Here is a 16,615-nt window from a genome sequence, read left to right on the forward strand (position 1 = left end):
TTACTAAAGGCTACCAAACTGAAGTAGGAGCAGATATTAAGACAGTCACAAAAATACACTCTTACTTTATTGAGGCTTCCCAGTCACAAACACCTATGCCTGGAAAACTGCCCCACAGGCTGGTTTATAAGCACACTTTAGGAATTTCAATTGACTTTTCACAAAGTTTGCCATAGCAGACAACTCTGCACAGGAGGATTAGGAGCCTCCTGGGCCAATGCACATTGTTTGTTTCTTTTGTTTTGCAAGAAGCTCTTCTGCTGCTCCCCCGGATGTCTAGGGGTGATTCATTATCCTATCCATCCAGGAAGCAGAGGTACTGGAATCCCAGCTGCAGTAAATCTGTGACCATCTCCAGGATGAAAGGGGTAGGATTAGAATCTGGAAATTCCCACAAAAGTACCTGTCTGTGGGGGTTCCCAATCTTCTAAACAAACAACCCCCAGTAACGTCCACTTCTCACCCACTGATGGGATTAACTAATGCAGATTTCTGCAGATTTACCTGCATTGGTTTTTAGCCCTGTTCCCACTTTTGTGGGAATCCCTTGTACACACTCTATGGAGATCATCTGAAGTGAAATGCAGCACACCATCCCTGCTCCTTTACAATGTATAAAAGCAGCAGGAAGGGGCAATTTCTGCTGTGGCTATTGAATAAATATAGACTATTTTGAGGATGTCACTTTTGACAGGCTGTTACGGTGTCTGCGACAGGTTATGTTTAAAACAGAAGGTGAGATTCACAGGTAAGAAGAGGGTTGAAACATGTTGGTAAGATAATTTGTGTTTAAAATGTGGAAAGAGAGGAGTGGAGGCTCTCATCATTATGCAGTTCGCATTCCTTTATTCCACAACGGAATAATAAACCAAACATTGAAGATAATGCAAGTGACTTTGTCATTGTGTATGGCAGCTCAAGATGGAATTACCTTCTCTTCTGGTTTATCAGGATCAGTGGTATTTACCAGCAAACTGTTCTGGGAGATCGTACAATGACATAAGGTTTGCTTCTTTACCATTCATACAAAGTGGATAGTTACTTATTGTTGGCACATCTCAGAAGTTCAAACTTGGTTGTTTTGAAGGCACATATTTTCTGCAGAATTGGCTATTTTTGTTTGCACTTCTATACATTTTTATGTATTTGTAAAAATAAATAAAAAAAGAAGAAGCTAAACACAAACTAAAAGCAGTTATGTATTCAAATGTTACTTATTATTTCAATGCATATGGAACTGATTCACAAAGGGAACTCACACTTTTACGTGATTTACAGTTTTAAGTTTCCCATTTTTTGCCCATTCACAAAATTCTACTGTAAATTTACTCCAAAAGTGTAGTTCACAAATCTCCACCATATTAAAGAGCCCGTGAGCTATACACTTTGAATAATTTACATGTTTGAATAAGTTTACTACTTTGTGGCTATTCACAAAATCATAGTGTAAATTTACTCTAAAAGCGCAATTTAGGATCCTGTGAATAGCATGCAAGCCTTAAGCTGAGGACATCATTTGTAAACAAATGGATGGGGTCTGGAATAGATAAGAGCCCTGGGGTACTTCGGAAAACAGAACAGATTGCATTTAGTGGAAGTAATTCAAAGAGGGTTTTTTACAGATAACCCAACAGCAACTTCACTCTTTTTACAGCAATTAGCACTAATTGGATGGTTAACAAGCATTTGCAATGCAACGAGTCTTGCATTTCCTCCAGTTAGAGCCATTAGCGTTGGAAACTCCTAACCGGACTTTTCTTGCCACACAAATTACAAGAATTTCGCGCTGAAATTGAAAATGGAAAAACCGAGTGCGATTGCGCTATGTAAATCCCAGCACGATCGTGCTGCGTGGAAAATAAAAAGATAAAGTAGTCCGGAAACCATGCTGAAAACATCGAGCCTTGAATGGTTTCAGTAGTTTACCGGTGCTGTGTAGGAGGGCTAAACACCTGAAAAGGCATGACGTATGCATGACTCTCACAAATGAAAGCAAGTGGATTTTAAAAGGCCAGCCCACGAACCAATGACGGTGACTGACGTGACATAGGCATGGTTAGAAGCCCAAAGAGAGTTTACAGCATGGGACGGAGTGCTTTGCGCTCGCCCATAAAAAGGTGGGGGGCGGCTATACTACACTCTGTTATGCCTACTCTGAACATGTTATGGGCCCATGTACCTGCTTCATACAGTCCACAGATAAATGTGTTGCAGGAGTGCATTTTTTTACTTTTTTAGTGTTACATTGATCATTGCAGTACAAGAAGATATTTCTGTTTCAAGCATTCCAGATGGGATTCTCAAGTACAGGAAAACATATTTTAATTGAGGTGATTTTAACATCTGGGTTGATGCAGAGAAGTCCTTATCTAATGAACTATTAATACTTCTTGGAACTTTAGACTTTGCATAGTGAAAATATGTATATACAGTGCAAAGACGTGGTCAGCATGTGATGGGAGTGGCAGCTGGTATTTGGACTGTTACTGGAACGTGAAATATTGCTCTTTAAAGAGGTGAACCTTCTACTAGTTCCAAACTTTGAGCAGGGTTAGGACAGTTATGACGGATACAGAGATATGGTTCCACAATCTACGTGCATCAGTAGAAAAGGACGTTTGCCTGTTTTTTTTTTTTTTTTTGCATTTCTTCATCTCCAGTTTTATTGTGTCCGGGCTGTGGATGTGCTGAAAGATACTGGAGATTAGTGATCTTATCAGCCAGGTATTCAGGTATTGGCGAATACAAGGCCAAATGTGAAAGTTTGTAGGAGATGTAGACCTTGCACTAAAAAGGTGTTCTCGATGTACTAAAAACATTTTAGAAGCCGGTAAACCAATTCTTAAAATGGGTTTAGAAACAGTTTATGAATTGATATTTGAAAGGGTTAAGTTCTGGGCACCCTTGCAAATAGTGATTTAGTACCATATGGCTCAAAGATTTGTAATGAGAATTCAAGTGCAAAACATTGATGAGCCACTAACTCCCAATTTGGGGTAGAAACCTAGTCACAAAAAAGAAAGGGTCCCCTTTGTATTCCTTGCCTATTGCGAATTGGGGTACATGTTTGAGGGAGGTGAAAGCAGTGATTCAAAGGACCACTGCCAACACTCATGTTTCCTTTAAAGAATTCGGGCTGCAAAAGTAGCTCCATTTACTTTAGGGAAATCTAGCTGCGTTGAAGAGCTATCACAAGGTTGATGGCCTGCTGATTCTTCCAGGCTACCATCCCTGTGGTGGTGGCCAATCACACTGAGTCGCACCTTGCGACCTGTCTAATGAATATTCATTATTCAAAAAAGTCTGTGACTCACTGCCATTCCTTATTTTGTGAATTCAGCTTTTTAAACATAAGATTTCTTCTGAGATTGCATTGCTAAAACAAACATGTTCTCAATTAGAGATTTGATGGCACATATCTACGCTAAGCTCAGACTGGCTACTTAGTGGAGTGCACTGTCTGTAAAAAAAGGCCAAATTAATGTAACAAAAGATCATTATAGGGATAGACCCAATATGGATCCAAGTGGCTCTCAGGCATGGATAAAAGTATAAGGAGTTAACAAATACTCCAGTCAAGGAAGCAATGGTTTCGCTTGTAGCCCAGCGCGTTGGAGGTTTTCCCTGTGGATTGCTGATATACAAGTTCAAACTAATTCTGATATCCTAGGTACACCAGAAAACTATCTGTTCCTATTGATTCCCCTAATTCCAAATTTCAGCAGTTTAAATTTGTTTTAGCCATGGATGCTGTGTCCAGAGTTCTGTAAAAGTTGTTATCTTCTCAGCAGCTTTCATTAAAGGAAGTTCTCCTGGTTCTTCTGATGACATTTTGGCACTGGTCAATGCATCCTTCCAAAGAGGTCCTTACAGATGCATATTGAAGCATGAATAGTAATTCCTTTAATCGCAAAACTGACTGGTTGTACTTTATTGTCTTTTCTTATTTGGCCAAAATTGTGAAGTGCTGCCACCCCCTCGTTGTCTGCTGTAGGAACTACCATAAAGTTGTGATGAGAGGTTGAGCACATATTCTCTGGAGTAAGCTTGTTGTTGATTGGTCATAATTGATATAAATCCAAATAAGTCAAATAAGAGTCCAATAAGAACGGAGCGATAGACTGACTTCTTGCACTTTATCTTCTCTCCTCATTTGGCCAAACTTTGTGAAGAGCTGCTGTTCTCTCAATAAGTCCTCTGTGGGGAACTATTCTAAGGCAGTGAAGGAGGCTGAGCAGTTGCTCCCTGGGATAATCTGTGACTAGCCTTTGATAACATAAAAACAACGAGCCCAATATACAGCGTGAAAGACTGACTATTTTCAATTTATCTTCTCTTCTTTTCTCATTTGGCTGGCCCTTGTGAAATGCTTCTGCTCCCTCATCAAGTGGAACTACCCCATGATGGTCAGGTGAGGTTGAGAAGACACTCCCTGGGGAATGCTTGTTTAAGACTACTCAAGACTAGTCGTTATTAGTTAAAAACATCAGCGGCATGGTGGTGGTGTGATGACAGTCAGTGTGTGATGTACATGAGGTGAGCGAATTTCATTGCCATCCTGCCTTCTGACCAGAAGACTGTGAGGCAGGAGTAAGCCAAGCTGTACATTTACCCAGAAAACTTAATTCCTTGTTACATTTATATTTTTCTTTATGGTGTCACTTCAAAATGTGGAAAATGTCAGGAACACCCAGTTCCCATGCACACCAAGTTGTCCACAGCAAACCCTGAGTGGATTTTATACTCCCCATCCAACTTTCTCACAAGGAAAGTCAAACGCAAATTACAAATTATGTGACCAAGACCACTTCTATAGTCACTTTGGCTGTAAACAATCAACAAATCATCTGGACAACACATCTATGCAAGTCAAGTTTATACAGCCCTAATGTACAGAGGGCAAGAAACCAAAGAGGAGAATAGTGGTCAACATTACTTTGTTAGACCTAACAATTGACATCCTCTATGCACCAGGCTACAGATCTGACAACTTTAAAGCCCGCTCTTTTTAACACATTGGCGTGATAACAATTAATGATGAACTCAATTCTATATTTTTTGAGGATTCAGCAGATTAGGGGAATGAAATCCCAAATATATGGGGAGAGGCTAAGTCTCAGGATAAGGACTCTTTGATCTGATACAAATTGACTGCTAATATGAATAAAATGATTTAATTGCTATCTAAACTCTTGTACTCTCTGCATATAAATTGCCAGGTCGTTCCTGGCTATCAATAGGAAATTGAGGGGTCTAACTACTTTAGTGAGTACCCCAGTGCTGAGTGTCCCAGGGGCGCACAAAGCAGCCACACATGCCCGTTGTGCTGTTTGGTATTACAGAATGCCAGCAGACATCTGTGCGGTCCCTTCTGTAATACAGATAGCTCTGGTGTACGTGTAGTGCTAGCACTATCTCAAGCGGGCATTCCCTCATTCACATTGCGGCGTAGTCCCATGCAAATGAGGGAATCTCTTTAATTCTGTGCCTGCGCCGTATTATGAACACGGTTGTAAAAGCACAAAAGCTGACAGGAGGCACACTACATGGGCACCACAAAAATGTGGTGCACTGAAAGTGCACCCCTGATAGCAGCCCTCTTTAGGGTGGAAAGGTGGTCCCATGGACCCCGCAGACAACCCCTTGCAAGTGGTTTCAGTCACTCACTGCACCTGCCAGCAAATGGATCTCTAATCCCTCTTTAAATTGCAAGTGAGTTGCCGCCTTCACAGTGAAACACGGAGCGGCTTTGAAGCAGCCACTCTGTAGTTCACTTGAATGTGCTCCCCACAGGGCAGCATGAGTTTACTGCTGCCCTGGAGGCAGCGCATGCACTGTGATAGGGCCCCCTTTCCCTGTTATCACACAGTGCACCTACTTACAGGTATGATGTGGCGTAAACAGGAAAAGTGCTCCCTATGTGCAATAGGGCCCCTGCGGTCACTTACAAGGGTGTAGGAGTACAGGGGGATAAACAATTGGGGGAAAATGGGCATAAATGGAATGAATGGGCTGAACATACAGTAGGGAGGGAACTTCACTAAATGATGGAAGGGTGGTGTAAGTCACGTCAATTTAGGACAAAGGGCTGATGATGGGTAACAGTGGGATGGGTCGTTTTCAGTAACTTCATACTCTTCCTTGGACTACTAATGGTATGAAAGTGCTAAATAAGAACAAGTTGATTAAGGAGGAATTATACACCCTGAAACCACATATCATTTGTGTGTGGGAAACTCATCTGCCTCATGAACAAACCCCCCCCCCCCCATATTAAGGGAAATAGGGTAAAGGGTCTTGAATGCCTCTAGTAATAATTCTGCTCCAAGCGGTGGTGGTGACTTTACTAGCATGTGATCATCTGTGGGTCATTTTGAAAACTAAATCTGACATGGGGTGATGGCTGATTGCAATAATTCAGAATGGAGACATTGCATTTACTAGCTGCACAATTTGTGGGCCGAACAAGTATGATCCATCTATCTTCAATTACTTGCTGGCCAGAATTCATCAATAGCCTGAACCCGCAGTATTATGTGGGGATTTTAACATCATCATATGCCCAGGGCTCAACTCCGCTCTGAGAGGATCATGGAACATGATAAGAAGGGCAGGGGAAGGGAAACAAACTCAGATATGCACTGAAACAGATCTTGGGTTCTCATACATTGATGGATTTTTGGGACAGCTGTAGATCATGGTAGCCTGGTTTTGCTTTCTCTCATCACTTCACAGGTCTCTTTCTCAGACTGACATGTTCCTAGTGAGTTACTCACTTCAGTCTTATGTCAGAATCTGCTTAAATGCGAGAATAATATTGAATCATGACACTTTGTTGATATTACTAGCTGAGAGGGGCCTTGTCAGCCCTCTTTCCCATGTAATTGGACCTTTGATCGGAAAATGTTATTGGATGAGAATTACATTTCAGTAATGAACAATAGTTCAAAGTGATTATCTATACATTAACATTGGCTCAGCATCGACAATGTTTCGGATGGACTTAAGGCTTTCCGTTAGGGGCAAACGTAGACTTTTCAATACATCAACAAAAAGCCTGGTGCAATGTGGCTTTCAGTCCACCAGATCAAGGACAGATTGGTCCAAAGTATAAACTATCGAGACTGGCAAAGAGCCTTAATGGTCTCAGGACAGTTGGTGCCTTGCAAATTACTTTGAAGAAAAATGTTTTGGATAAGGATAATGAAAAAATTCAGGCTAGGCAAATGTTATGTTTTGAGACTAATGAGGAGATGGGCTGTATACTTGCTTTTAGGGTAAAGGATAGAGTAAGTGGTAATCTTATAAGATTGTCAATTAACAGGGTGAGCCAATTATTGAGCAGTTGCATATCAGGGAGGAGTTTAGAACATTTAATCAAAGCCTCTATTAAGAGCACTGTGCCACTTCTCCAGAAGCTGTCACTAAATATGTAGACAAATTCCATGATCGTAAATTGAGACAAAGACAGCTTGAGAGATTGGATTACCTTGTCAGTCTAGCTGTAGTGGAAATGGCTATTAGCCAGCTGACGAAGAGTAAAGCATCTGGGCTGGACCAAATGTTCTTAGAATTTTATAAAACTTTCTTGGGGTGCCTCCAGTGGTCCCCTGAAATCTTTTTAACTCCTCTGGCTTTCTAAGCCAGGCCCCCCATTCTTCGGGGATGATTAAAATCATTATCTTCCCAAAGAAAGGGAAGGATCCAACGCATTATGGTTCCTATCGGCCAAAATCCTTGATTAATGCAGATTCGAAGATCTATAGGAGATTGGCCAATAGATTATCTGCAGTGATCTCTGACCTGGTTGACATAAAGCAGCATAGGTTTATCCCGGGAAGTAATAAATCCCTCATGTTAATACTACTGCAACTGCCTTGGAGGTAACGTCAGTCGAAGAGGCCCCCATAGGGCTGATCATGATGAATGCCAAAAAGGCATTTGACCAGGTCTCCTGACCGTTCCTTTGGGATGTTTTGGCATTTCGGAGTTTGGCCAAGGGTTTATTTCTTGGGTAAAAATAATGTATTGCAGATTATGTGTAAGGATTTAATGTGGTGGTAATTTATCTCATTCTATTGAAATTACTAGAGGTACCTGGCAGAGGTGTCCCCTTTCATCACAACTCTTTGCATTATATCTTGAACCCTACATGCAGGCTTTGCAGGTTTCACACTCCATCAGTGCATTACATTTGTATTGCTTAAATCTTAAAGTTCTTGCTTACACTGACAATGTTGCTATCTTGACATCCTCCTCGGCCACCGAACTAACAGCGGTGGAATTATGAACAATGGAGTTTGGTAAGGCCTCAGGTTGTAAGCTAAACCTTGACAAGACCTAGGTTATCTCAAATGACCACGCTGAATCTCTATAAGATGAAGGGACACTCTGCAACATACCTAGGGGTTAAATTGTCCATGCAGCTGGATGAGGTTGTTGGTAATGAATCCATGGAGATCTTCAAAAAGTGGAATAGACTGCATTTGGTGCTTTTTGGGAGGTGTAACTTACAAAAATGCATATTCTGCCTCTGTATTTGTATTTATTTAGGTGTATACTGCTATACCTTCCTAAAGTTTTTTTGTAATAAAATCAAAGCCCTCTGGCAAAAGTTTATATGCAATTCCAAAAAACCTTGATGCAATATACAGTACCTTCACTTACGTTCTGATAGGAAGAACTGTCTTAATCAGCAATTTGTTTGTATTTTCTGCCCGTCTTTGTTTTTCGTGTTACGATGGTCTGGGGTATGGAATTTTGGCCATTGGGTCTAATCTTCTTCGACTATCTACCCTTGGGGGTGGCCATTAAACCCTATCTAGGCTTTATAGATACAGTTTATTTCAAGAGGACAAGATTTAAGACCCTCCGGATCTATCATCAAATATGGACCTGTTTAAAAAAACTCTTGCCCCATTATCGCCACTTGTAACTAATACACTACCATTGGGGTATAATCCGAACCTATGACTGTCTGTTCATCACAGCTCACTCAGATGCAGGATGGATTTAGAAATGTATACATGAGGACAGCTGTATGAGGATAGAGGATAGAGCTTTGTTTCTATGAGGCTCCCCAGCAGCAGTTATCTTTCCCCAGCCAAGATGTATTTATCTATTTTCAACTTTTTCATTTTCTGGTGAGCTTGAAGGTGGAAGAGGTAAACTGTGTGCAGAATGACTTCCTTGAGTTTCTTATGAAGCTGACTCATAAGGGCAATATACGTTTGGCCTATAAAATGATTCTTCCAGCGGAGATTGAGGGGAGAGTGCATTTATTTCAACTTGGGACCGATAAATTGGATATGTGGGGTTGAAGTTACATATAATGAAATTGAGAGTAGTAATATTCTTGCACAGACAGTTTTGAATGTGTCTCGGGTGAAGGCCCACTATTTCAAATTTCTGAGAAATTTGTACTTTACACCATATTGTTTCTACAGAAGGAAGATTAGGCAGTAAAGTCAATGCTTTTGCTGTGGGGCGGATGGAGAGGGAGCTGTTCATATCTTTGTTGATTGTATACATATACGCAGGTACTGGGACTATATCTTTCAGAAACTGAATTGGATCTTCCTCACCAATTTTATATCGGACCATAAGTTGAAAAGGCAAGTAGCTGAGATTTATGTTTTCACTGTTTTTCTTGCCAGATTGGTTCTAGCTAGGGGTGGGTGATGAATTCCACTTCGCCGGCGGAGTCTGCAGAGTTGAAAAAAACTCTGGAGTGGCGCAAAGCATAGATTTCTTGTCTCGTGGTTCACCAAAGTTAGGTTGGCGAGTGAGAAAAATCACACGCTGGACCACATCCCGGGGAGATTTCTCAATGCCGGCGGTCACAGCAGAAAGAAGCAGCATCCTCTTGCACTGCATGTTGTGCCGTTTGTTCTGATTTTACAGCATTGCACAAACTCCTGGTGCTAAAAATCAGCCTGAGCAGCACCACTTACTGCACTTAGCAAAGTTCCACGTAGAAGTACTCCACAAACTCTGCCCAGGCCTAGTTCTAGCATGACAGTAGTTGCTAAGTGTAGCACCGGATCCAAAGATATGGTGGCAGGAATTTTTACATGTATGTTCTCTTGCAATGTCTATTCTAGAAAATGTCGGTCATCAATCTAGATTAAACCGTATCTGGGACCCACTAAGAGCATGGGGGTCTGAGGTTTTGGTTGGTCATGATCCTTCATTGTCATGACATATGGTATTGTACGGATTCTTCTTTGATGATTTGATATTCTTATGTATTTTTACCTGACGCACACTGCACTTTATGGTTTGTTATCTCCTGTCCCCCTTGTTGAGCGGTGTTGGTACCATTAAAATTGATGGAATTCCTTATTGTTGTTCTGATGAATTTGTACAATGTGATGCTCTTTTCAATAAATAAAAATGAAAAAATGAAAAAATATTATGCAAAGTTTCTGGGTCTTTTGCTTCATCCAAGCATCCCAGCACTGTTCACCAGAGGAGATTACCCTCCAACATTCTAAACAATTTACTTATATGATTTGATAACAGATATCAATGGTATCCAGTTCCTCCTTTAGAATTTGTTATAGCATTCGGTCTTGAGCATGGATGGCATGTGAAATGGTTGCAGGAAATGTACTGGCCTCTTGAGCAACCTTCTTCTTCTTCAATGTCTCAGCAATGAACTGCTGTTCATGCTGTGAATTAAGATGCCTTAACAGAGACTTCAGCATGTGAAGAATGTGGCTGATTTTACATTGATAGGACTTTGCTTTAAATACCCACTGCCACACTCCTCCATCTGCTCTGGCTTCTGATGATTTTTCTGTTCTGCCGTAATAGCTTCTGAAACTATGCATAGCATCTAGCTTCTGTCTCGGACCCGAATGACTTACTACTGAGCCATCATTTTAACACTTATCTTTTAGCCATTGTCTGCCTATCTGCTTCCACCCCAGGGGATCTGGGGGGAATCTACTCTAATCTCCATCTATGACAATCTGAAGGCAACTGTAGGTAGTAATGGTGTGGTGCCATTACTGCTGCTCGACCTGGTTACTGACTTTGACAAAGTCTGTCACTACACTTTTGTGATGAGACTATAGGCACCTGACATCCAAGGAAGAGGTCTAGAAGGGTCTAGATCAAATATTATCCTACCTTGGTGACCGAACTAGCATTCTCACTTTTCCCTTTCACTCCTGCGTCTGTCACCACCAACCGATTATTCTGAAACTCCATGGGAACTATTCCCCTCAGAACTAGAACTTTACCTTCAACCTCCCCTCAGAACTAGAACTATACCTTCAACCTCTCAACCAACAAGTGTGGAGGAGCAACCTGAAACTGAGCTCTTCAAAAACACAGATCCTCACCAGCAGTGAATGAAAGAAAGACCAATCTCCCAAACAACTTTCACCAGGATCACATGCCCACATTCCACAGGAGTAGATTATTTGTGAGGGATCATAGTCTTTGGACTATAACTCATGCGACAAGTGAATCAATTCACAGAAAATGCTTCTCACACAGAGAAAACTCAATGCCTCTAAGTTTCTCAGAGAATCAGCAGACTGCGATTGCCCATGTGCTATCTTCCCTCAGCTATCCAGATACAGTCTAATGAGTGGTTCCTCACTTCCTGCAGTCAAGACTTCAAAGATTCAAAAATGCAGCAGCAAGACAACCCCTACAATTATGTGACCACATCACAGCAGCCCTTCAAATACTTCTGTGCCTATTCACGGCCAGATGCTCCTCCTATTAGGGGTGTTACATTGTCTGCATAATAATAACATGATAATGAGTATATCCTTCATTTATGCAAAACATCAAAGATACATGCAGATTAGGACAATTTCCTCTACATCAGCATCACAACTAGCCACCCCATCCCACATAAATGCATGCATCAGTGGACCTCCTTAAGAGACACATCAACATTATGAAATCCCCCCCCCCCCCCTTGCAGGAAGGGCAGGAAACATCCAAACGACCTGGAATTCAGGAAGATGGAAAAGACATAGCTCTTCCCAAAAACCTTACATAGGATTGCACTGACAAAGAGGCCACACCACTCTTTCACATTGATTAATGAACAGCAGGTAGCTAATGACCTTACCCAAAATGCTGAACCAGATTTCCACCACAACGATGGCAGACACGATCACAAGCAAGTTCTATTTTCCTCCGCTTTGTGCAAAAGAACAGCTACACAACAGCAGTGATATAAGATGTACAAGTCAATACTTATCACAGACAACACCAAATTCTTTCCACTAAAGTCACATTCACATCCCATTTCTCCACACAATTAATATAATTTTATGCTTGCACAGCAACATATTTCAAGATAGAGCACCACTCTGGGCACCACACATGACACCACAAAATGTCATACACACATAAAACTAACAATGCTATTCCAATCCAAGTACACACTGCAGAGTGTGAGCTTGCCATCCACCAAAGCACAATTATTCCTGATTAGAGGCATGAAGCAGTCTATAAATGCAACTGCAATGCAATAGCATCTAGTGTTATATAATAGCCAAGCTAGTCTTACCTAGAGGAACATGAACCTATATTTTGTAGAGGAGGTGGATGGGTAAAAAAGTCCAAGAAGCCTTCATTGCCAAGATACATTAACAAACACATTGGTTATCAAGCACTAATGATACATAAATGGAAAGCAGCTATTAACAACAGGCATACTGAAAATGGCCTTGGATTTTAGAATGGATTCAGTAATCTAGCCTTCTAAGGAAGGCTGCCTTCAAATAATTCACAGAGGTGGTGTAGACTGTCTGTTATTATAGGATTAGCAACAAATAGCGATCAGAATGTAGGGATTTACATTGATTTGCCAAATCCTATCAATATCTATCAGATATAAAATCACTGGTCGGATAAAAAAATGCTTCAGCATTCTGTTTTCCTGTAGGCATGGGATTGTGGAAGATGACAGCAATGGTGGAAGACATCCAGGAGTGATGATACAGTCCTGTATACTACTATGCTCATTTAGAGCGCAGTGCAAAATTGGGTGGTAAAATCCAGCAAGGGGCTTTACCTCGTGACTGTGAGATTATCGACTTAAGATGAGTCATTATATGTGGCACATCAATAATGCATTGTTCTGTACATCCCTATTCAGACTGTTACCACCAAACTATTTGGTGTGGTAATTGCAGATGGGGAAATGGAGAATGTCAACAATAAGCTGACTGATGGAACTTGTCATATGCTATATTTTTGCGAGCTATTGCAGTGGCGGCTCTTCAGGGTGAGACTCCTAAACCACTTACATTTATAGAGCTAAGCTCTTCAGCCCCCTTCTGGCTGCCCCCCATTAACATGCCCTGTTCTGAATTGTCGGTCATCCCGTCTGGTGAGCACTTGTCCCAACCTGCAAGGGCAAAAACTACTTTACCTGCCCTTGACAGGTGAATGGCATTATATTGGAGCATAGCTCCCTGGATTTCATGCATTTTGATTTGTACCACAATGCTGTGACCATTCATCCTTCTATGGATATTTGTTACTAAGATGAGAAGCATTGATGGAATGGAATCAATTTGACATTTTGGGCAGAAAATTCTTAGTACTTCAGGGTCTTATGTAAATGACCCAGGTGGTACAAGAACTACATAAATGTTATCTCAGTTCTTTAGGTGGGCTTTGTTTGCCTGATAACAACTTTAAAAATACCTATTTGTGTTTACTTCATCAATCATCATCAATAAACCAACCCCCTTGAATGTTCTGCGCCTTCATTACCTGATACAATGAGCAACACTTTCCGGCCGGTTTTATCCACAATGCTTATGAATACAACTGTAAAAACGAAGAGTATAGCCCCTACAACAACAGCTGCCAAGCCACTGTCCTGTTGATGCAAAAAAACAGAAAATAAGATTATATGGTGATGTGTCCTAGTAAAATACAACACATTGATCTTCAGCTTCTTTCTGGTCTTTAGAAAGGACACCATTGTACCTGGAAATTGGCTTCTTCAATCATGATTTCTGCATAAAAGATGATGGCGTACATCCCGGTTAATTGTTGGAAAAGCATCAGCAAACTACATATATATAATGGCTTGTAGATAGTAGGATCCATGAGATCCTTCATGTGAAATTTGTCTCCCTGGTGGAATAAGATGAAAATATAGTTGGTTACTAATAATGACTCTCCAAGTGGTTCTTTGAATGCCAGATGGTATAATAATGAGAAGACATGATCCTTTGTGGCATCTTAAGAGCATATAGCTCCATACTAGCCCCTCCCGGCCTGATTCATAATTCAATCTGTGGGCAGTCTGTTTATATTACAAATTGTCAAGTCACTGACACTGAATTTCATTCAGAACTTGTACTATGAAAAGCTAATGTCAACTAAGTAGATGAACTTTGACGCCATTTACCAAACTTGTTAAAGGACCTTTGAACAACAAAAGTTATTATTACAGTATAAAATTCCTGCAAACACTTTTTATTAGTTCATCAACAGAGAGGAATTTGATTTTTTTTTTAAACAAAGGTGGATCCGCACAATGTGTGTACTAGAAAAGAGAATCGATTCAGTGCCTAAATTATGGTAAACTTTTGTGTTTTGGGTGCAAATGTTTCAGTGTTTAATTTGTAGTAAAAAGGTGCCTGCCGTCATATTATTTTTCGGGACGCTGAGCACGTAGAGGTGGGGTAGGGTTAAGGGGTGAGCAGTGCTTAATTTGGACTGGTGGTTTCTGGTACTTATTTTTCTGCCTTAAGCATATACTGCAAGCAAAAGACATATGGGAAAGATGGAGGAAGAGAAATTCGAAAAAGCATCACAAAGGGAGAAAACAAAAAGCTGCAAGAGTGAGCTGAAGGGGCAGGGAATGGCTGTAAATGGATTAAAGAGGCCTGAGATGGCTTTAGGATTATGCTTCCTCAGTATTCCGTGCTCGCTCATTTAATTGCAGCAGCCGCGTGATTCAGAGGAGAGTTTTTGGCACACAGCATGTTTTTATTTACGAACTAAGCACTGGTGTGCGGTAAAGCGTAGACGTCAGAGGTTTGGACTTACCTTCCTCTCCTGATAGCCTTCCACTTGCCTCTACACTTGCCATGGACGGGGAGCAACATGCACACCTTTTAATAAGGCTTATAATTATAGAGGAAAATGAAATGTTGTTCTCTCTGGATGGTGTATCTTGAGAGGCGGGCAGATGCCATCCATTTCAATGTTTTTGGAAACATTTCAGGACATAGCACCTTTAAAGTTTTCAGCAAAAAAGTATTTCATATTTAGTAGAGATATGTGAAATTGTGGAATAGTGTGACAACACTATTTTGTGCATGAGGGGGCAAAAGAAAACTGCAGAATAAAACTACCCAGTATTCCAAAGTTTTGTGTACAATTTATGAATGTGATTTAGATGTTTCAAAAAGTGATGCAGTAAGCAGGAGATAGGTCACCAATCACAAGATAATTGTACAGTTGGGAGACATTTTGTGGACTGCTTTTGTTTATTAAAAGTGAACATGTGGATCTAAGGATATCAATCAATCAATCAATCAGTCGCATTTATAAAGCGCGCTACTCACCCGTAAGGGTCTCAAGGCGTTGTGGGGGGGGGGGTCAATGCTCAGAGCCAGGTCTTGAGCTGCCGTCTGAAGTGAAGGTGGTCTTGTATGGCGCGAAGGTGGCTGGGAAGGGAGTTCCAGGTCTTCGCTGCTAGGTAAGAGAAGGACCTGCCTCCGGCAGTGGCTTTGCGAATGCGTGGTACGGCTGCCAGGGCTTGTCCGGGCGAGCGTAGGGTGCGAGGAGGAGTGTAGAAGGAGATGCGGTGGTTGATGAGTTCTGGTCCGAGGTTGTGCAGGGCTTTGTGTGCGTGGGTGAGGAGTCTGAAGGTTATCCTCTTGTTGACTGGGAGCCAGTGGAGTTTCCTCAGGTGTCCGGAGATGTGGTTGTGGCGGGGTATGTTCAGGATAAGTCGTGCAGCAGCGTTCTGGATTCGTTGAAGTTTCCTCTGCAGCTTGATGGTGATGCCGGCGTACAGAGCGTTCCCATAGTCCAAGCGACTGGTGACGAGGGCGTAGGTGACGGTCTTCCTGGTGTCGGTGGGGATCCAGCGGAAGATCTTGCGGAGCATGCGGAGGGTGTTGAAGCATGCTGAGGTCACCGAGTTGACCTGTCTGGTCATGGAGAGGGAAGAGTCCAGGATGAAACCGAGGTTGCGTGCGTGGTCGGTGGGTTGGGGAGTGCTGCCTAGGGCGGGACGCCACCAGGAGTCGTCCCAGGCGGTAGGTGTAGGGCCGAGGATGAGGACCTCTGTTTTCTCTGTATTCAGTTTAAGCCGGCTGTCTGTCATCCAGTTCGCTACTTCCTTCATGCCTTCGTGTAGTCTGGTTCTTGCTGAGGTGGGGTCGTTGGTGAGGGATAGGATGAGCTGGGTGTCGTCTGCGTAGGATATGAGGTTGAGTCCGTGTTTGCGTGCGATGTTCGCCAGGGGGGTCATGTAGATGTTGAAGAGGGTGGGGCTGAGGGAGGATCCCTGGGGGACGCCGCAGATGATCTCCGTAGCCGTGGATCTGAAGGGGGGGAGGCGGACTCTCTGAGTTCTTCCGGAGAGGAAGGAGGTGATCCATTCCAG

The 16,615-nt window shown here is 42.0% G+C and overlaps 1 protein-coding gene across 1 annotated transcript in view; it reads right to left on the reverse strand.

Annotated features, from left to right (window-relative positions):
- LOC138301809 (solute carrier family 2, facilitated glucose transporter member 8-like) overlaps window positions 1-16,615 on the reverse strand; it is a 114,713-nt gene that overhangs the window by 36,754 nt on the left and 61,344 nt on the right. Inside the window, exons 8-9 of the mRNA XM_069242310.1 lie at window positions 13,975-14,124; window positions 13,756-13,864 (exon numbers count right to left, since the gene is read on the reverse strand). Coding sequence (XP_069098411.1) covers window positions 13,756-13,864; window positions 13,975-14,124 — 259 coding nt within the window. The remainder of the gene's footprint in view (window positions 1-13,755; window positions 13,865-13,974; window positions 14,125-16,615) is intronic.

This window comes from Pleurodeles waltl, chromosome 6, assembly GCF_031143425.1.
Source record: "Pleurodeles waltl isolate 20211129_DDA chromosome 6, aPleWal1.hap1.20221129, whole genome shotgun sequence".
Classification (NCBI taxonomy): Eukaryota; Metazoa; Chordata; class Amphibia; order Caudata; family Salamandridae; genus Pleurodeles; species Pleurodeles waltl.